This window comes from Microcaecilia unicolor, chromosome 1 (assembly GCF_901765095.1).
Source record: "Microcaecilia unicolor chromosome 1, aMicUni1.1, whole genome shotgun sequence".
NCBI lineage: Eukaryota > Metazoa > Chordata > Amphibia > Gymnophiona > Siphonopidae > Microcaecilia > Microcaecilia unicolor.
This window is the reverse complement of record NC_044031.1, coordinates 681,953,760-681,976,296: the sequence shown is the minus strand read 5'-3', so window position 1 is coordinate 681,976,296 and position 22,537 is coordinate 681,953,760. Positions and strand designations below refer to the sequence as shown.

The following is a 22,537-nucleotide window of genomic DNA, read 5'->3' as shown; positions in this document are numbered from 1 at the left end:
GCATGTGAGGGGGACCAGTGCACTACAAATGCTGGCTCCTCCCATGACCAAATGCATTGGATTTTGCCGGGTTTGAGATGGCCGCCATTAGTTTCCATTATCGCCAAAAACCAATGGTGGCCATCTCTAACGCTGGCCCAAATGTTGAGATTTGGCTGGCCCCGACCATATTATCGAAACAAAAGATGGCCGGCCATCTTGTTTCGATAATGCAGTCGGGTATGCCGCTTTACGTGGCCGGCCACGTAGATGGCCGGCCCCGTTCAATTATGCCCCTTCACGTTACAATGCTAACCTTGTCTTTGTTCCATTCTGCCTGTCTGGCTGTGTTTAGAAAAAGAATTTTAGCTCAGTTTTCCAATTCCAAAATTTTGTTTTGATTCCTTCCATTTAGTTTCACTAAAGACTATGGGAAAAAGCAATGTTGTGCTTTAGTAGTGGGGTTTTCCATCCATTTTTAATGTTAACTAGCCTAAAGTTTTGCTGGCACACATCAGCCACTGAGGCAACTGCACTCCAAGATATTGGTATGAAGACCCCAAGCTATTATGAGAGAGGCAAAGCAGCACCAACAGTGACATAAAGATGTTATACTCGAAGCACAGGCAAAGAAGCACCAACAAAATGTCTGAGAATTGTGAGGATTTGCAGAAAGATGAGTGGAGTTGAACGGGTAGATGTGAAGCATCTGTTCACGCTTTCCAAAAAAAAAACTAGCACTAGGGGGGATTTGATGAAGCTACAATGTAGAAAATTTAAAACGAATCAGAGAAAATTTTTCTTCACTCAACGTGGAATTCGTTGCCAGAGAATGCAGTAAAGGCAGTTAGCTTAGCAGAGTTTAAAAAAGGTTTGTACGGCTTCCTAAAGGAAAAGTCCATAGGCCGTTATTAAATGGACTTGGGGAAATCCACTATTTCTGGGATAAGCAGTATAAAATGTGTTGTACATTTTTGGGATCTTGCCGGATATTTCTGACCTGGATTGGCCACTGTTGGAAACAGGATGCTGGGCTCGATGGACCTTTGGTCTTTCCCAGTATGGCAATACTTATGTACTTATAAGGATCTTGTGAGACTAGGAGACTCAACTTCTAAATATCAGATGAAATTTAATATGGACAAGGGCAAAGTGATGTACATAGGGACAAATAATCCCAACCACAAATACAGACTGCTGGGTTCTGAATTAGGAATCACCACCCACAGTAGCGTACCAAGGGAGGGGCAGTGGGGGTGCTCCACTCCTGGTGCAGGCAGTAAGAGAGTGCACAGGAGAGGGTAATTGCGGTAAACTGCAGTAATCCGCAGTAAAACCACAGGAATAGGGAAAATTTTCAGTTTTACTGCGGGTGCAAAAAAGAGGTTATTTCCTCGCCCTGCAGGAGCAGTAATAACCCCTGCACCCGCGGTACAACAGACACCTACCTTTTTCTCGTCCTCCCTCCCTTCCTTCCAAGCCCAGTGTTGTTTGCTTGCTCTCCCTGCCCCCCCCCCCCCCGCCGTCTGGTCCTGTATCGCACTCTCCCTCCCCCTCTGCAAGCTCCAGTGTCACTCCTGCACCTCTCCGCTGTGCTCCCACTGCAGCCTTACCATCTTCTGGGCTGCTGGGCAGCATTAGCAATGTAAGCACGCTGCCTTCATGCAGCCTGGAAGCCTTCTCTCTATTGTGACTTCCTGTTTCTGCTCGCTGCAGAGAGAAGGCTTCCCGGCGCACAATGGCAACGTGCTTACATTGCTAAAGCTGCTGGCAGTCCAGAGGATGGAAAGGCTGCAGCGGGAGCACAGCGGAGAGGTGCAGGAGTGACACCAGAGCTTGCCGGGGGGGAAGGAGAATGCAATAGAGGACCCGATGGCGGCAGCAGCGGGAGGAGGGTGGGAGAGCGAGCAACACCGGACCCTGTGGGAACGTAGGGAGGGAGAGTGACACCGACCCTGTGGGGGGGGGGGGAGGGATGGAAAGCGACACAAGACCTTGTGGGGAGGGGGGAGTGAAAGTAACACCAGACTTTGTGGAGGGGGAGAGGGAGGGAAAGTGACACCGGACCTTGGAGGGAAGGAAGAAGGGAGGGAAGGAGAGTGACATGACCTTGCAAGGGGGAAGAGGAAGGAAGGGCATGGGGTATAGGGCCTTGGAAGCAAGGGAATGAAAGAGAGAAATGGATGGAGCTGGGGACTGATAGGGTGATGAGATCCAGTGGAGGGTAGATGAGGGCTAATAGGATGGGAATGAGGGCTAAGGAAGTGGGTGAAAAAAGATAGGGGTTTAGGAGACTGGATATTAAGTGAGAGACAGAGGGAGCAATGGTAAAAGCTAGTAGGTAGATGAGAAGTGAAACAGAGACTAAGCTGAGAGAAAGGGGGATAAACACAAATAAGGGGGGGGGAGACATGGAGTGGAGGAGTGGCCTAGTGGTTAGGGTGGTGGACTTTGGTCCTGGGGAATTGAGGAACTGAGTTTGATTCCCGGCACAGGCAGCTCCTTGTGACTCTGGGCAAGTCACTTAACCCTCCATTGCCTGCCGCATTGAGCCTACCATGAGTGGGAAAGCCCAGTGTACAAATGTAACTAAAATAAATGAAAGGTCACTGCCAGACAGATGTAGAGAAGGAAAGGACAAAGCCAAGAGGAGAGAGAAGAAATGGAAACGCCAACGTGGAAAAGAATTTAGAGAAGACGGACACATGGAAAAGAGACTGGGACCATCACAATTAGAAAAATAAAGTGCTCAGACAAGTCAGGTAGAAAAGAAATATTTTTATTTAATACTTTTTAAGGACCGAGATGTGCCTGCTTTGTGAAATGTACGTTTTTTCTATTTTTGTATTTTGCAGAGTGCAGGAGAAAATACATTTCTGTTTCTCTTTTACCAGTGTTTACCTGGCTTTCTTGAGTGAGATCTCTGTGTCAGTTTTTCTGTGGTTCCCTGTTTTGTATAGTGAGAAAAGAATTAAATGTGCTTGGAGTTGTAGAATGATTAGAAAAATTAGTGCTCATTATTGCTTCTTACGTGAATGAATATTCCATCACTGTTTCATTATTGCTTGCCAGACCAGTCCAGTATTATTACATTTTAAGGGCATTTGTTTTAATTCGTGTATGCAGTCCTTACATGCACATGATTTTGCTTTTTAAACCCAAAGGTAAATCTTAAGTGTGATTAAACACCGAGGCTTCTGTGGATAGGGACAGAGTTCGCGGGGACAGGGCAGGGATGGGGACAGTGTTCATGGGGATGGAGCGGGGATGGGGATAGAGTTCGTGGGGACGGGGACAAACTTTGTTCCCGCGTCATTCTCTACAGAGCAGTCATGCAGCTGTTTGATCCACCAGTTCTCTGCCTCCTCTGACGTTACTTCCTGTTCCGGGGCAGGGGACCAATGGAGACACGCGATTGCTCCATGCATCCCCAGGTGATGAGCATGATGTGCTTCAGCGGGGGATGTCTCCAACTGCAGTCCATCGCAAGGACGTCCAAATTTCAAGGGGGTGTGTCGGAGGCGTAATGAAGGCGGGATTTGGGTGTGCCTAACACTTGGACGTCTTTGACCCATAATCTAAAAAAGCAAGGACGTCCCTGATGAACACTTAGACGTTTTCACCTGGACGTGTTTTTTTAATGAATAAGGCACAAAATGTTGCCCAAAATGACCAGATGACCACCGGAGGGAATTGGGGATGATCTCTCATTACTCTCCCAGTGGTCACTAACCCCCTCCCACCGTCAAAAAACATCTTTAAAAATATTTCGTGCCAGCCTCATATGTCAAACTCAGGTCCATGACAGCACATGAAGCTCCCAGGAGCAGTTTTAGTGGGTACTGCAGTGCACTTCAGACAGGTGGACCCAGGCCCATACCCCCCTTACCTGTTACATTTGTGGCAGAAACAGTGAGTTCTCCAAAACCCACCACAAACCCACTGTACCCATATAAAGGTGCCCCCTTCACCTGTAAGGGCTATGGTAGTGGTGTACAGTTGTGGGTAGTGGGTTTGGGGTTTTGGGGGGGGGGGCTCAGCACACAAGGTAAGGGAGCTATGTTCCTGGGAGCAATTTATGAAGTCCATTGCAGTGCCCCCTAGGGTGCCTGGTTGGTGACCTGGCATGTCAGGGGGACCAGTTTGCACATCCAAATGGCTTGCATTTGGACATTTTTGACATGGACGTCTTTGGTTTCGAAAATCGCCGAAAGTCAAAAACGTCCAGATCCAAGGACATCCAAATCTAGAGACGTCCAAATTTAGGGATTTGGACGTCTCTGATGGTATTTTTGAAACGAAAGATGGATGTCCATCTTTTTTCAAAAATACGGGTTTCCCTGCCCCTGGATTTCAACGTTTTGCAAAGATGTCCAAATCGCAACTTGGATGTTTCTTTTGAAAATGCCCCTCCACGGAAACTAGTTAATAATGCTTGCTTCTCTCTCTTTTATTTATTTATTTATTTATTTATTTATTTTTCTAAGACTGAACTGGGACCTACTGTGCCAATTTGATATGTGTTGCACGCGTAGGCCCTTATGCACCTTTGTAAAAGGGCCCCTCAGTAATTTGACGCTCTGTATCACAATTTGTATATGATTTGTAATTTTATTGTTCATTTTACATATGTTTTCAATGACACTGTTATATATTTTTGTAAGTGTTTTTATTGAATGGACAATTTTTGTTGACTGAAACTATTTTCTATTGCCCAAAATGCATGCCTCAATTAAGCCTGATTAACTGTATGGTCAAAATCTTTAATCGTTGCCCATCCCTACTTATTACATCAAATACTATCAACAGAACAAATAGAAATAAACAGAGGGAGGCTTAACCCCAATCATTAAGCTTAATAAATCCTCAAAGGTTAAAACATCCATGAATTTTTCTCTGTCTATATCCACGGTGTAGCATGCAAAGAAATTAAAACTTAAAGAAATACAATGTTATTTATCTCACTATTCAAACCACTTGGTATCTGAGTGTTCAGTTCAAAAATTGTACCTTGTTCCTCCTATAGCAGTCTCTTGTCTAGATTACTACCTCTCCAAGAAACAGACAGCATTATAAATGCTAAAATCTTAGGGCCCCTTTTACTAAGCCGCGTAGGCGCCCACGCCAGGCGAACGCATACCAAATTGGAGTTACTGTCCGGTTACCGCGTGGCCCTTGTGATAATTTCAATTTTGGCATGCATCCACTATGCACGTCTGAAAAATATTTTTTAATTTCTGGCACGCGTAACGGACGAGCACCAAATGACATCTGACACGCGTAGGTCATTACCACCCAAATTCTTTACCTCTATGTCTATGGCTGGCGGTAAGGTCTCAGACCCAAAATGGACGCGTGGCAATTTTGATTGTGCCACTCGTCCATTTTCGGCAAAAAAGAGGCATTTTTTACAGGTGCACCGGAAAATGATTCTGCGCACTCCCAAAACACATGTCTACAATACCGCAGGCCATTTTTCAGTGCATCTTTGTAAAAGGACCCCTTAATTCTCTAAAAGCATGATGCAATTAAGGGATTTTATCAGTATAGAGGCATTTTGTGACTAGCCAGCTTATTTTGGAAGGAGATCGCCGGCCATCTTCCGACACAAATCAGGAGATGGCCGGCGATCTCCTGAACCTGGCCAAATCGGTATAATGGAAAGCTGATTTTGGCCGACGCCAACTGCTTTCCGTCATGGAGTCGGCCAAACTTCAAGGGGGCGTATCGGTAGGGTAGCAAAGGCTGCACGGGGGTGGGATGGGGGCGTGGTCAGGAGATGGCCGGCTTCGCCCGAAAATGGAAAAAAAAGAAAGCTGGCCCTGATGAGCATTTCGCCGGCTTCACTTGGTCCCTTTTTTTTTTTTAGGACCAGCCTTCAAAAAGGTGCCCCAACTGATCAAGTGACCACCGTCACCAACCCCCTCCCACCCCAAAAAATTTTTTTTAACTTTTTTTCCAGCCTCTATGTCAGCCTGAAATGTTATATCCAGCTCCCTGACAGCAGTATGCAGGTCCATGGAGCAGTTTTTTGTGGGTGCAGTGCACTTCAGGCAGGTGGAACCAGGCCCATCCCCCCTCCTACCTGTTACACTTGTGATGGTAAATGGGAGCCCTTCAACCCCCCCCCCCAAAACCCACTGTACCCACATGTAGGCATCCCCCTTTACCCCTAAGTGCTATGGTAATGGTGTACAATTGTGGGGAGTTGGTTTTGGGGGGATTTGGGGGGGCTCAGCACCCAAGGTAAGGGAGGTATGCACCTGGAAGCAATTTTTGAACTCCAGTGCAGTGCCCCCTAGGGGGCCCGGTTGGTGTCCTGGCATGTGAGGGGGACCAGTGCACTACAAATGCTGGCTCCTCCCATGACAAAATGCCTTGGATTTGGCTGGGTTTGAGATCGCCGGCTTCTGTTTCCATTATCAGCGAAAACCAATGCCGGCCATCTCAAACCTGGCCATCTCTGATATTTGGCCGGCCCCAACCGTATTATCAAAATGAAAGATGGCCGGTCATCTTTTTCGATAATACGGTTCGGAACTGCTCTTTGCGGCGCCAGCCAAATAGATGGCCGGCCATCTATTTGGCTGGCGCCGTTCGATTATGCCCCTCCAGATCAACTGGTTGCAAAACTTGAATGGCATCAGCCAACCAAAGTACGGTATTTTGCTAGTGTTTAGTTTCTGTAGCAGTCTGACTTGTTTTGGGGTTTTTTCAGTAAGAAGTATATATATATATATGTTATTTTGCCTTGAATTCAATGTTGTATATAATATGTTAATGTATGGTCTGTCCTGTTTTAATTGGAGTTCCTTTCCATTTTTATTGTGAGAAATTTGTTTTGTAAACTGCATTGGCCTTTTATTAGCAAAGGCAGTACATCAAATTTTACAGTAAACATAAATACGTTTTAGTATTCTATGGTGCTGCTGCCTTTTTTTATAGGTAGGGTTTTTGCTATTTTGAGTCCTGAACATTTTCTCTTTCAAGTCCCTGTTGCCCACAAGCAACAAGCTCTAAAAGGTTTATTGGACCACTGCAATTGTGATGGTTTTGATGGCAGGCCTTAAATAGGGTGAGGTTGCTAGTGCCACCTTTGAGTCAATGGAGGGTTAAGTGGCTTGCCTAAGACCACTGGGAGCCATTGTGGGATTTGAACTTGGCCCTTTTGATTACCAGCCTGGTGCTCTAACCCTTAGGCTACTCCTCTGTCCCATGCTAGATGTTAGTGATGCTTTATTATGATTGGTTTTCTATATAGGTCTGGCATGTGTGGGGTTTGTTTTCTTTTTTAAAGTTTGGTTACCGTTATGTAAAGTTTGTGAAATAAATGTACAAACACGTGGCAGGTTTTTTTTTTCTGAGATGACAACCCTAGTGTGGCTATTTGGGTATAGGGTTGGCAGGAAAAAGATTCCAACAGTAGGTGTGGTATGGGGTGGGGCATGGGGCTGGGACAAGGGCAGAGCCTGTGTTAGATTTCTTTGACAAAAAGTTGACAACCCTACAGCAGTGGCTTGTGCACACCTTGCACTATTTGAAATTGCAGATGGTAATCCTTGCCTTTTGTACCTGCAGTGGGAAGTGCATTGTTCTATAGGCAATATACAGGAGCTGTCATACCATTGTAGTTTGGTTTACTTTCTTTTTGCAGTGGAGGATTCCTAGTTTATGTTATCTTACAGCAATTCTTGTATGCTCTTCGACTACATGCTGACCCTCAGTCCAGCTGGCACAGACCTCCTTGCCTGGCTGTATTTCTGTGTTCAGGCTGGTGGCATGAACATTGTGCTCCTGTCCTGCACACCTTACATATATGCTAGTGATCAAATGTGCTCTTTCACCATCTATACCTTTAGCACTATTTGATTTCTGTTTTTTTCTTGTATTTTTTGCATATCTCTCTAAGGGGTCCTTTTACTAAGGTGCGCTGAAAAATGGCCTGTGGTAATGTAGACCCATGTTTTGGGCGCGCGCAGAATTATTTTTTAGCGCACCTACAAAAAAAAGCCTTTTTTCCCCCGAAAACGGATGTGTGGCAAAATGAAAATTGCCGTGCATCCATTTTGGGTCTGAGATCTTATTGCAAGCCACTGACCTAGCGGTAAGGTCTCACCGGGCGGTAATGGTCTATGCACGTAGCTACCGCGCACCAGAAAATAAAAAACATTTTTCAGACGCGCGTAGCGGCTGTGTGCCAAAATTGAAATTACCACAAGGGCCACGTGGTAACCGGGCGGTAAATCCAATTCGGCACGCGTTGGGCAGGCATAGGTGCCTACGTGGCTTAGTGAAAGGGGCCCCTAAATGTTGGACACTGCTCCCTAAACTAGAAGTAATTGCTCCCACAGTACTGGCATTTGCCATTTTCTTTCTCTTCTGGAATATGCGTTGGTCACTCATGTGCCCTGCTGGTGCTCTTTCTTTGCCTGGCTTCTCTTTGATGTGAATTCACCCTTGTGCCTCTGCACTATACACACAGATCCGTCTTACAATTACAATGTATTTCTACACCACTGAAACCTCCAGGGTCTTAATGGCTTACAATAAGAAAAAACAAAAGACAATATCTTGGTAGGAATATTACAAACCCAAATAATTGACATCGAACTAATTTTAAACAAATCTCTTAAAAAGATGGGTTTTCACATTTTGAGAATTGGATGACTGTACAGTAAAACAAATATAAAAATCACTCTAAAGCCTAGATGTTTGAACTGCTAAAAGTCCATCAAATATTGTAAATCTCTTTACACCCTTAATATATGGAAAAGCATTAAGTAAATTATGGCACATTGTTCTGTCTAGTTTTAGAGAGAAAATCTACATGATTATCAAAGAGCTTGGACATTCACCTTTCAGAATTTTGTATTAAAAGCAGAATTTGAACCTAATCATTGCCTCCACAGGCAACTAGTGCAATTCAATGAGGTATAAAGAGATTTTCTCCTGGGTCTTTAAAGAAAAAAAAATCAATCTTATTGCAGTGTTCTGAATTGTTTGCATACACCGGATAACTTGTTTAGCTGCACCCAAGTAGATTAGGTTGCAGTAATCCAATTTGGACAAACATAGCACCTGTACAACTAATCTAAACTGTTCAAATTAAAAAAAAAATTTAAACTCTTATGCATCTTAAATTTCACACAAGGAAAAAAGCTGTCAGAGCTTTAATTTGAGAATCAAGAGAGAGATTTTGGTTGACATAAAGCCCTAGTATCTTTATTACAGGGGACAGAGTATACTTAGTTTGACCTATTAGTATATGATCCACTTGAGGGTCAGGATTATTGTCAAAAAGTAAAATTTTGGTCTTATCAGTATTTAACTTCAGACTGTATCATAACATCCAAGAGCTGATTAATGTTAAACATCTATGAACACCTGATGAAATCAAATAGATGAATATATTGGAGTCAAAACAGTGATATCAGCGTAACTGTATGTAATATGTAACCCCAGAGAGTGTAGAAAAACATTAAATAGCATAGGTGATACTGGAGATCTTTGTGGGACTCCACAAGGATTTGTCCAGCTACTTGATAATGCCCCTTTTTGTTTCACTCTGTAAGACCTAGGGGCGCTTTTACTAAGCCACAGTAAAAAGTGGCCTGCGGTAGTGTAGGTGCATGTATTGGGTGCGCGCCGAGCCAGTTTTTAGCACATCTACAAAAAATGGGGTTTTTTTAAATGGAACGAGAAAAGGGCTTGACGTAAAAATGAAACTAGCGTGCACCCAAAACTGGCCTGAGCCCTTAACACCACCCATTGATCTAGCAGAAAAGGCTCACATGCTACATGTGCAGTGACCGGTTGGTGCGTGCCAAGTGCCAATTACCACCAGAACCAGCGTGTGTAGGAGGAAATAAAATTAATAATTCATCCAGGCGTTATGGGTGTGCGCTAAATCTGAAATTACTGCCAGGAGAGTGCGCTGGCCTGGCAGTAGTCTCATTTTGGTACGGGTTAGTAAAAGGGCCCCCTAGACACCAAACTTACCTCTCGCTAAAAGGGAAGTACTGCCAGGCTATCACAGCAGCCCAGCAGTAGTTCCCTCCCCCAGTACACACCATTTCCGGCACTGCATACATATTTCAGTTTTTGTAGTGCCAGTGTGTAGCCAGTGGTAATCAGGCAGTGCCGCTCACTGCCTGGTTACCGCTGGGTTAGCACAGGAGCCCTTACCACCACCTCAATAGATTGCAGTAAGTGCTCCCCCCCCCCCCAAAATGGCCATGCGGCAAGTGGTTCACTAAGGGTTCCTTTTACTAAGCCGCGTAGGTGCCTATGTATGCCAAACATGCTCCTAATTGGAGTTACCACCCAGTTACTTCGTGGTCCTTGCAGTAATTTAAATTTTGGCGCGCATCCGCTACGTGCATCTGAAATTTTTTAAAAATTTTCCCAAGTGGCTTTTGGTGCGTGTAGGTCATTACCACCCGGATTCTTTACCGCTAGGTCAATGGCTGGTGGTAAGGTCTGAGACCCAAAATGGACGCGTGGCAATTTTGATTTTGCCGCATCTCAATTTTCAGCAAAAAAAAAGGCCTTTTTTTTACAGGTGCGCTAAAAAATGGATTGGCACATGCCCAAAACCCATGCCTATACTACCTTAAGCCATTTTTCAGCACGCCTTTGTAAAAGGACCCCTAAAATGGAAAAGTAGTTGGAATGAAGTCCTTGATATGACCATGCTACGATAGTGACTCTATACAAGTGGTTCTCAACTAGTGTGTCTCCAAGAGGTGGGACATATTGCAAAAGGTGTGGTGTAGGCAGCAAGCCTGTGTTTCCTTTACAACCATCAATGCCTGCAAGCTAAGAAGACCAGCAATCTTGAGACGGGCTTACCGCCGCTTCGTAAAAGAGCTGCTCAGTTAATAACAGAGCAGTAAGGGGTCCTTTTACTAAGCTGCAGTGTTAACATGTGCCTAATGCAGAAAAAAGACCTAAAACAGAACGCACTAAAACATTCCGCTTTAGTTTTGCCATCTGTGCGTGCTAACCGAGCGGTAATTATTTTTTTGGATTGGGGTCTGTCAGTGGCAGAGAACGTGCAAGGATACGCTAATCAGCTAGCACAAGCACATTACCTCCATGCTAACTGGTTAGTGTATCTATAATGCAGGAGCCCTTAATGCCATCTAAATAGGAATTGGTAAGTGCTCCCATGGTAAATTTTTAAATGACCAAGCACTATTGCTAACATTAGCGCATGGTCATTAATGACACAAATTGAAAAAAAAGCACTTTTTGACAACCACACTAGAAATGGACTTAGTGTGCAGGAAAGGCCCACATAAGGACACACTAAACCCATTCTTAATACAGCTTAGTAAAAGGACCCCTAAATAATTTATTATATTGCATCTTTCTCGCTTATCATGTAGTTCTCAATAATCCTTAAACGGAGGGACTAATACCTTAGCCCAGTGGTGCTCGGCAGAAATCCCTTCAGTCTAATTTTCAGGATAGGCACTGCCCCCTTTGTATGCAAATCTTTCTTATGCATATTGATCATTGGTTCTGAAAAGTAGACTGGCTAGGTGCATCCAATGACTGGGTTGAGAACCCCTGCACTGGTATTAAAACGGTTGTGAATCAGTCTCTGTTTACAAGAGCAATGCAGTGACTCAGTGGCGTGTCCTGTACTGACAGGCCCATATTCAAAAAGAATCTGTGAAGTCAGCAACCACCCTGATTGCATAAAACCCTTCTTTAAAAATCTCTAGTGCCTCAACTGACAATTGTGGTCATTTTATAAGTAGATGATAAGAGGTGGATCTAGGAACCAACACCAGTCCATTTGCATGTAAATGTTTGGTTAAGTTAGATTCTAAATCTTATGTGCTTCTAGACCCCGAACAATTTAAAAATTTCAAAGCAGCCAGGAAGCCATCACAGCCTATATTGGTTTCCACTCCTCATTCAAGCCCAGTCTAGAATATTCAGGTCTCCCCCCTTTTTTAAATTCCTTTGTATAGTGGTTTATTATTCCTTAGGTATACTTATTTTCTGTATGGATAATATGGTTGATTTGTTTCCACTTAAACGATGATTTTCTGTGTGTCCAGAATTGTCTTGGTTGTATTTGAAAATTAAAAATTATAATAAAATGTTGAAATGCCACCCTACAGAATAGGCTTCTTTCTAGGCAGTTTACTAAGCGAAAAAAACATTTTCAAAGAAAATATTAAGGAAAGAGAAATGGAAAGGGAAATGAAAAAGAGAAATCCTTTGTCTTATATGAAAGAGGAATAGGGAGGAACACAAATTCAAGCAGAGTGGAAATAAAAAGTTTACACCACCACTAAAATTACTTTACTCAGTTCATGCATCTTGTCAGTTCCTTACAGACAAACTTGAATTTAGTTTGAATTTTATGTGCCTGCCTAGAACCCAAAAAGACACACAAATTAATGGAGTAATTTTGGTGGCGTTGAACAACTAAATTTATCCATTCAGAAAAAGGGCAGGAGCAAGGGTGGTGAAAAGAATTCAGTAGGAAACTTTAACAGCTGAAGATATAATTAATTCATCAAAGGACCGACTGGTAAGTAGTAGGTCTAACTTTTAAATGACTAGCCTAAACATTTTGAAGTTTATACTTGGCTTTTCAAAACTAGATACTACAGTTAGGCCACTTATAGCCTGCTAATACCATATTAAATAGTTCACAGCGGGTTACAACAAGATACTAAAGTACAATTTACCCAGGATGTCACAAATTTACCAGAAACAGTTATAGGTTAGCTTAAGTACATATGATTATTAATCACATATCTATTAAACAGTAAGGTCTTTAGGCTCTTTCTAAACATGCCATAGCTAGGCACTGCCACTGAAAAAAATATGTATTCCATTTAAACATGTGAAAACATTAAATGCTGGCTGTGCTGCTGAATATTGACCTCGATGTGCATACAGCATATATAAGCTAAAGTTTAAGAAGAAAAACCAAGTGTAAGCTATGGGGCTTAATCTGGTACCAATGATAAAAGCCATCAGTAAATACATATCATGAACTTTCAATGTAAGAAATGCGGAGGTCTTCTTACATTAGACAATCAACCCACACAACTTACCCCGACCAGCTACAGCTGGAGCGCTCACGTCCCTGGATTTCTTACACTAATAAGACAAATGCTCACTCAGAAGTGAAATAAAAGTTTATTCTGGAAACAAGTAAAACAGTGGCTCAAGTAGAGGCTATTTCAAGTCTGAAATACAGAAAAGAAATGATTAGCGAGACACTTTTTCTCCAAGCCAGTTCACTGCCTTGGGAACAAAGAAGCCCCCCAAACCCTAGTCTGCCACTCATATTTATACAATATGTATTATACAATAATCCAGAAATTAATTACCATCTTAGCACATCCCACTATCCAATCATCTGATCACACATGCTTGTGTCACCCAACTACTAGAAACTTCTCTCCCACCGTATCTTTGTCACAAATTCCATGCCCCCCTCCTCATGCTAGTTCAGCAGTTTTTGTATCACATATCCAAACTGTAACTAAGTTATTTTTACTATACCAGCTGGCCTTGTTACCTAGCAGACCTTTTCCAACTTCCTCTTTTCGCTGTCTAAATATAATGTGGTTTCAAATAGTATAACACAAACTATATCAATAGGAAATTAAACAAATGAACTTATACCTCTTAATTCAATTATATATATTTCAAAGAAAATGTTACCAAAATATGCTTAAAATATGTTCTAATATTAAATTATAAATATAAATATGTTGTGAAAAGTGCTCAGTTCACACGTCAGTCATAATAAATGTGACTGGCTGAGTAGAGAACCATCATCGCAGTCTTGGCGTTCTCATTTGTATAGGATCAAACATATTGACCCTATAAAGCATCCAGCAGCACAGAGCCTTGATTAATTAATTATACACATGCTATGAATAGCAAAAAAGTATGTTGTAAAGGATTACATCAAACATTATTAATGCCAAGTCAATACTAAATCAAGGTGCTTATATTGAATGTACATATACGTTTCTCATACCGTATAAACTAAAGCGGGGTGTTAAACAGATGTTGAGATAGCTTTTTGATGAAATTAATCAAGTGATTAAATTAGTGATTTGATAACGTCCACTTCTAACAGCTGAAAAGCTCTCATAGGCAACCCGCTATGTATGAGTACTTATCTGTAAGCTTTTTCAGTGTGGTAATGAGCGCCAATTGCGCGGGGATGGATCCACACCCAGTCCAGAAAGTGTTTCCCCCCAAAAAGACTGATATTCGTGAAGCATGAAAAACAATAAAAAAAACAACAACAAATATATTGTGTCAAAATGATTACAAACCTGTACATCCCATCCTCATCCTGTTGTCCAAACCATTTTTTTAAACTCTTGAGAAGTTACGGCAGCCATTTACTTAGGCCAGCACGAAGGGGCAGGAGTGAGGGGACTGTGCTCCTTCCCCCAACACCCCACTTGGCCACCAGGGAGCAGAGGTAGGCTTAGGGGGCATACCTAGACTGCCGGGCGGTTGAGGGTGGGGGGTGATGTGCTGGGGAGGTTGAGAGGTTATATATTGTGCAGGCAGGGGGAAGGATAGAAGGGATAGGGGGCTTTCTGGGGGCCAGGAGGGGCATTACAGTACTAAAACAAAAAATAAGTTATGTCAGCCCCGGCCGATATTCAGCCGGGGCCCGCATAACTCTTATGCGATCCCTGGCTAAATACTGACTTGTACTCTCAGAAACTCTTGTGACCAGGGCCCTTTCTGTTAGCCAGGATATTCAATGGCAGTGCCTGGGTATAGCCCACCACTGAATATTGGGTGCTAATCTAGCCAGCAATAGTTATTATGCTGTTTAGTTATTATTGCTGTTGTTAGCATTACATCCTTATTCTTCAGTAGCGCTCATGTATTGTACTTTTCTTCTTTTTTTATAATTCATGTAAGCCACATTGTGTCTGCATTTGTGGGAAAATGTGGGGTAAAAATGAACCATAAATAAATAAATAATTTTGAAAAAACCGCCGACCATCGCCAGCTGAATATTAGCCATTATAATTTTTAGCTTGATCTACATATCGCATGCAAATGTTCTGCTAAATAACAAGTCCTGACATGTACTCCTACGTAAAATGAAACCCTGGTATTGTCCTCCATGACTCTGCCAAGGCCTTGGACCATCCCACATATCTGCATCTCAGTACTTACACACCCCAAAGCTTGTCTATAATCTTCATTCCTGGATTAGGTTATCTTTTTTAAATTACTGAATTATATTAACATAAGAACATAAGAATAGCCAGCCATAGTGGGTCAGACCACTGGTCCATCTCGCCCAGTATCCTGTTTCCAGCAGTGGCCAATCCAGGTCACAAGTACCTGGCAGAAACCGAATTAGTAGGAACATTCCATACTGCCAATCCCAGGGCAAGCAGTGGCTTCCCCCAAGTCCACCTCAATAACAGACTAATTAGGGCTTCAAATTTCAATTATAACTGAACCCCCCCCCCCCCCCATTTAAAAAATCACCCGTTCCTTGGCACTCTAATGACATCACCCAGCAGCTGCCATCACAGCTGGGTTACATTATTGGAGCTGGCCACCGTGGCAGGATCCCATGGCGATGGTGGGAACGTGAGTTCCACTCTACTGTCAACGCTAGAAAGGTTTCAAAACATGAGAACAGCTTCCTGTTCTTACTTTTCAAAACTTCTCCATGGCACCAGCTGCAGAGCTGATGAAACAACAGAGAGCAGGACAAATAAGAGCTTGATGTCTTGCTGTTGTAGCTAGGGGGGAGGGGGAGATCACTGCTGCTGGGGTTAGGAGAAGGGGGAGCTGATTCAGGAGGCTGTTAAAGATGTAAGAGATTGCAAAAGAGGGGGCTGTTGTTGATGTGAAGGGTAGGAGGAAGAGGCTGTTGTAGATGTGGGGGTTTGGGAGAGAGCTGTTGTTGATGTAGGAGGTTGGGGAGGGGATGTTGATAAAAGGGGTTGGGAGAGAGGGGTGTGTTGTAGATGTAAAAGTTGGAGGAGAGGGAACTGATACAAGTTTAGGGATTTTGAGAAGGGGGGGACTGATGATGGTGTTGGAGAATGGGTTGCTAGCAACAATGGAAAATAGTGCATTGCGTCACTGAAGAATCCATCTAAAAAACTACTAAAAAATGTTTTTTACAACATGAATACACCAGTACCCCCTATTTTTTTTCTTTACCCTGAGTTACCACCTAATTGCCTACAAAATAAACAGCTAAAATTTCAAACTATAAACACCTAGAATCAGAAGCCCTAATTATAGTGCTTGTCTGCTCAGTAACACAAATTTGTCAGTTCGTATTGATCTTGACTATATATATCCTATAACTGAATCTCAGTGCTAAAAGAAACAGTGGGCCTCCTTGCCATGTAAATAAATACCCTAAATAAAATATTCAACAAAGCAAAAACAGATTTCTGACGCAACAGTTAACTTAGGGCCCTGTTCACTAAGCCATACGGTAGGCGTGCAAACTTTTTAGCACGTGCTAAAAATTAGCATGCGCTAATGCTACAGACAATGGGTGTCTCTATTGTTAGCGTGCGCTAAAAAGTTAGCGCCCCTACAGCGCGGCTTAGTAAACAGGTCCCTTAGGCTTTCAGCATAGATGTCTCTGTAGTTTTGCTTCCTGGCTTCAGCTGTTACTGCAGCTGTCTCTTCAGTGAGTTCTACAAGGAAAGTTGTTTCTTTTTGCTGCAGTTGAATTTAGGGCTGCTTTAACCACTTATGGGGCCCTGAGCAAACTTTTGTGGATTGACTCCCTTTTTATTATTTCCAGACTAACCCTCCCCCAATATGACCCCCTTTTCATTTCAGACTGGGGGTTCCCAAAGGTGAACTGAGGCGGCCTGATAGTCTCTCCCCCTTCCTCCACCCCCGCAGCTCCCGCCACAATAAAATATTACCTTTGCTGGCAGGGATGCCAAGCTCCATGAGCCAAAGACGTGTCCTGCCTGTGCTGAATGTGCAGCACTTAATTCAGGTGTGCTTCGGTCACTAATGGCTGCTCTCCCGCACATGCTCAGTTCAGGTCTAACGAGCATGTGTGGGAAAGCTGGGATTAGCAGCCGAAAAGTGACTGCTGAATTAAGTGCTGCTCATTCAGGAGAGGATCGGCCGGTGGGGTCTGGCATCCCTGCCAGCCATGAAAGCAGAGGGGGGCCAAGCTGAAGGTGAGGGGGCCCAGCCCAGCCTCCCCTTCCTGGCTATGCCACTGTTTCAGATCCGACCTGCTCCTCTAGCTGCTCAGCTCAGCCCCATTCATAAACCTGTAGCAGGCAGAGGGCATGAGAAGTGTTGAACTGCACATCATCATCTGCTGTTGTGGAGTCAGTCTCCTGAAACGAGTCATGAAATCTCACAGATCATTGCAACACTGGTTCCACAGCAGCAGGGGATGTCATCAAATTAAAAGTGTGTCACCTGCTGGCTTTGGGGAGGGCAATGAAGACTGTACTACAGAGGATGGGATTGGATTGGGCTAGTCAGGGGTTTGCGTTATCTTGGGCTTGATCTGTTGAGATTTCAAGCCATTTTTGTTTTTGGAGGGAGCAACTTATCACTTGTCTACCTTATAGCAGCATCAAGGCCGCTTTTACTTATGAGCCCCCCTGTTAGGCAGGGCCTGGAACAGCTACCCCTTTGCCCATAGGTAAAGCCACCCTGACTGAATTAAAAGTGATTTTGTGTTTTAACTACTAGCATTTTTTAAGTGTATTCTAAAATACAAAATTTGTCTGTTGCTTTATCCCTTTTCAGGGATGACAGACTATTTGTCTAATACCATTTTCTAGCTTTAAAAAAGTGTTTGTTTTTAAAATTCCATTACATTCCATTTATATAATTTATGATATTTATTACCAGCACTTTTGTTTTGTGTTGATTGAAGTTAGGGACTTTGCTTCCTTTTATTGTTGGAAGCTCTTGCTTCCCCCATTTCATCTCATTTCTCTTCAATCCTGATAAAGAGGTGTTTGTCATGGAATTCCTGCGCTAGTCCTTCATAAATCTGTCAATGCTCCTTGATGCAGATTGACTGTAATCAAAGCCAAATCCCTACTCACCCCTGATAAATCTGTTTTTCTCTAAAGGACTTGACACTTGTTTCCTGGAAGGATCATCTACTGGCCATAATCTGGAGTATGAACAGAATACTGACATTTTGGATATCAATACTGGCTGGAATCTGGAGTGTAGTATGTAAGTCTAATTTATGTCCATCTTGAATAAATTACATTTTATATCACCTTCTCTTTTCAAGGCAGGTATATGCTTGCATGACTAACAGAATATACAGTATCCATTAAAATGAAATCATTTTCATATTGCTGTCTATATGCCAGTTATACACACAGGGAGACACACACACATATAGAATCACTTCTGCAATTAGCAAGTAGGAAGATCTATTAAGTCTTTTCTTGACCAATGCCATGAATGTCCTGAAAGCTTTTATGATATCTTTTGTTGTGCTCCTGCATGGTGACAGGGAGTTCAGCCTGTTCTCAGAGTGAATAAATCTTAAAATAAAATACCAAGCTGCCATTGTGAAAGGCAGAAGAGCACATTGTGTAAACTGCACACTGTGTAATGTTTCAGAAATTCAGATGGCAAGAATGATCCGTGCATACTGCTGTGTGGAGAATGACATGGGGACAAAGCTGTCCTGGTCCCCGCCCTATCCCCGCAAACTCTGTCCCCACTCCCACCCTGTCTCCGAAAGCTCCGACCATGTCATGAAATGCCTAGCCACCCACTTAGAAGGTCTATCCCCAGCACAGATCAGGTCCGCCTGCACATGCCGTTTGTGCTCTACACTAGCACCCTCCTCCAACCAACTGAGTCACAACCGCCTCTGGGCAAATCTCCTGCTCTCAAATTATCCCCAGTGATTTCTAGGTTAATGGGGCCACACTCCCAGTGGTGCCACAGTTCCCAGAAAGCACTCACAGACCCAACACACAAACCACTAGGATTCTTTATCAGGCCAGAGAGGCAGAGGCAATAAACAATTGTTTATTGTCTTAAAAATATATTGAACAATAACAAAAAATGTGCAATCAGCAAACAATAACAGGTAACTGAAATATGGATCAATTGTAACGGTAATTAAACATTTGTTTACTTCCTAGAAAGTACCTGGAGAGATCAGGACATATAGCTGCTCACCAGTTATCAAATATAGCTGTTTTACAGGACTTCAGCAAAGAGCCTTCTCTCTTTCTTCTCCCGGGCTGAAACTGGGGAAAAAGCCAGTACAGTTCAAATGAAAAGAGTTCCTGGACCAATCAGAGCCCAGTCAACAACATCATAAAAAAAAAAGCTGGTTACATCACTATAGGCATTTCCTTTATCTATATTAACAAAAGAAGGGAAAGGTCAGTTCTTTGTAACAGCTTAAAATATAATATGCACCACCTGCTGGCCAAACTAGAGAAATGCACTTTTCAAGATTTAATAAAGGCAGTCTTTTTACCTGCTTAAAACACATTGTTCTGTCACACCTCCCTCCTCAAGAGAGAGTCCCCGGACTGTGGCCTCTACAGACTGCAGATTGGGTCTCAATAGTCCAGTGTCAAGGTGGTTCTGGCTGTTCCTTTCTGGAGAGGCCATCAGTGTTACCATGTTCACTGCCTTTCTGGTGCTGAATGATGAAGTTGTACATTTGCAGGCTCCACCAGAGTAGCTTCCCATTCTCTCCTGAGACACTCTTAAGCCAGACCAACAGATTGTGATCTGTGATGACAGTAAAGTCTTGCCCATACAGATATGGTTGTAACTTCTTGAGGGCCCACACTAAGGCCAGGCACTTTTTTTCAATAATGGCATAGGTTACCTCTCTGTCAAGGAACTTGCGACTCAGATACACAATGGGGTGCTCCTCCCTTGTGCTATTCACTTGACTGAGTACAGTCCCAATGCCATATGCCAAGGCATCAGTCTGTACTACAAACCTTTGTTGGTAATCAGGTTCAGCCAGTATTGGCTCAGTAGCTAATGCTGTCTCTAATGCTGGAAGGCCACGTCACATTCTGGCGACCAGGTAACTATACAGGGTAGTCTCTTTTTAGTCGTTAGGTGCTTGGCTATGGTGTTGTAGTGAGGCACAAACTTCCTCTAATACCTGTAATACCACGCTGTCCCAAGAAAGGCCAACGCTTACTTTTTAGTTTGGGGAGTGGGCCAAGTTTGTATAGCTTCCATTATAGCTGGTTCAGGCTTCAGCTGTCCACCCCCACCACCACACACACACACACACACACTGTGCCCTAAATATTGCACTTCTGCCATCCCCATCTGATATTTGTTGGGTTTTATAGTCAGGTGAGCTCCTTAGTGCAGGCTTGGGATTATCTGGGCAATCCGCTTTGAAATGTCCTGTGCGCCTACAACGGTAACAAGGACTTTCATGCCTAAAGTCTTTAGGTTTTTGGGGAATGAAAATGCCCCAAAACCTCCGTTTGGAAGAAAATCCAGACATAGAGCGTCACCCGTCTGGATTTTCTTCTGAACTGAGGTTTTTTGGCATTTTCATTAGTTCAGCACTTGCTCGAATATTAATATGACCCCTGAAGCAGGCGTTTGATTGCGCCAAAACACAGGCTGTGTCGGGTCCTCTGCCCAAGCAGCGAATAAAGCATCTTTTTAGCACCATTTTCTGTGTTGGAGTGTCTGTTGGCCAACCTCTATTTCTGTTTGTTTCAGTGGCGTAGGAAGGGGGAGCGGTGGGGTGGTCCGCCCCGTGTGCACGCGCTTGGGGGAGGTGTCGGCTCGCTGGTTCTTTGCTCTTTCTGCCCCGGAAAAGGTTACTTCCTGTTCCGGGGCAGAGAAAGCAGGGAAGCAGCAGAGCCGACGCAGCTCCCAGTGATGTGCACTTGGGGCGGATCGGCCCTCCCGCCTGCCCCCCGCTGCAAGGTAGGGTGCGTTTCGAGGGGGGGGTGCTCCGGAGGGGGGGCACTGTGCCCTGCACCCGGGGGGGTGCGCAGCGGCGACCCGCCCCGGGTGTCAGGCACCCTCGCTAAGGCACTGGTTTGTTTGTACTGCCTACGTGGAGGTGTTTCCTGTTTGCTGTGCCATTCTTTCTGGAACTATTCAATATTTTCCCAAACACATATATAACTACTCAAATTAATTCCAATTCTTTAACATTTCAATTGATAATATCACAGTGTAGCTATCAAACATTCTGTCTTAATATTCGGGGATCTTCAGATTTTCAAATCGTATCCACCATAAAGGGAATTTTCCCCAAATTCTAATGGTGTTCCTTTCATCTTCCTGGATCAACCCGTTTTTTTGATTTTACTATTTTTTATATATCTATATCATACTTTAAATCTATACTTGTTCAAAAAGTTACTTAGCGTTACTTAGCTTCAATTGATTAACAGCTGAGCAGCAATTTTTCTTTCAAATCAAACCTCTGCCGACTTGGCCAGGTTTTGTATAAACTTCGTCAGGGAAGAGGTTTGCATTCTGTGTTCACTTCCTGACAAAGTATATATGAAACCTGGCCAAGTCGGCGGAGGTTTGATTTGAAAGAAAAATTGCTGCTCAGCTGTTAATCAATTGAAGCTAAGTAACGCTAAGTAACTTTTTGAACAAGTATAGATTTAAAGTATGATATAGATATATAAAAAAAATAGTAAAATCAAAAAAACAGGTTGATCCATGAAGATGAAAGGAACACCATTAGAATTTGGGGAAAATTCCCCATATGGTGGATACAATTTGAAAATCTGAAGATCCCCGAATATTAAGACAGAATGTTTGATAGCTACACTGTGATATTATCAATTGAAATGTTAAAAGAATTGGAATTAATTTGAGTAGTTATATTTGTGTTTGGGAAAATATTGAATAGAGCCAGAAAGATTCCCCACACTATAAGTTAGGTCTACTTAATTAGATTCTTTCTGGAACGACAGATTGTGGAGGATCCTGACATGTTAATGAACTTGAGCTTTCCATTTTGAACCGTTGAGACAACCGTCTCAAAGATTCAGTTGCCTGTGTTTTTACATCTTCTGGGAAGATAATTGGATTATTTTTCAGATGTGGGTGTAGAAGTGAAGCAACACCATGTAGTGGATGAACAGGAAAATAAGTGTCAATTAAGTGTTAGAAATGCTCCTGGATGAATCTGTTGCAGTAACAGTCAGATGCTTGAACAACTGGGCACGTGTTAGAAGGATGTTGAGTCTGATCAACAGACAAGACTCTTATTGCCATATCAAAGGCAGACAAGACACAAATGATGTCACTTAGTGCTTCATTTAAATCCCAAAGCAGCTTCTGCAGTTTTTTTTTTTTATCATTGCATTCAATTCTCAGCTGTTGTGTTAAGTTTTCACATATTGATTCTAGCATTTTATAGATGCTGTTCCACCTAGTTGGAACAGCTTGTTTAAGGCTAGTCTCAAGTTTCTTGTGCATTCTTGAACACTTGCCGTGTTTGACAATGGAGCTCATTTTCAAAAAAGAAAAACATCCAAAAAGTGGCATAAATCTGCATTTGAACATTTTTCTCACA

The 22,537-nt window shown here is 43.1% G+C and overlaps 1 protein-coding gene across 1 annotated transcript in view; it reads left to right on the top strand.

Annotated features, from left to right (window-relative positions):
- LOC115458066 (dual oxidase 1-like) overlaps positions 1-22,537 on the top strand; it is a 287,347-nt gene that overhangs the window by 9,016 nt on the left and 255,794 nt on the right. The window contains exon 2 of the mRNA XM_030187873.1: positions 18,096-18,204. Coding sequence (XP_030043733.1) covers positions 18,147-18,204 — 58 coding nt within the window. The 5' untranslated portion in view covers positions 18,096-18,146. The remainder of the gene's footprint in view (positions 1-18,095; positions 18,205-22,537) is intronic.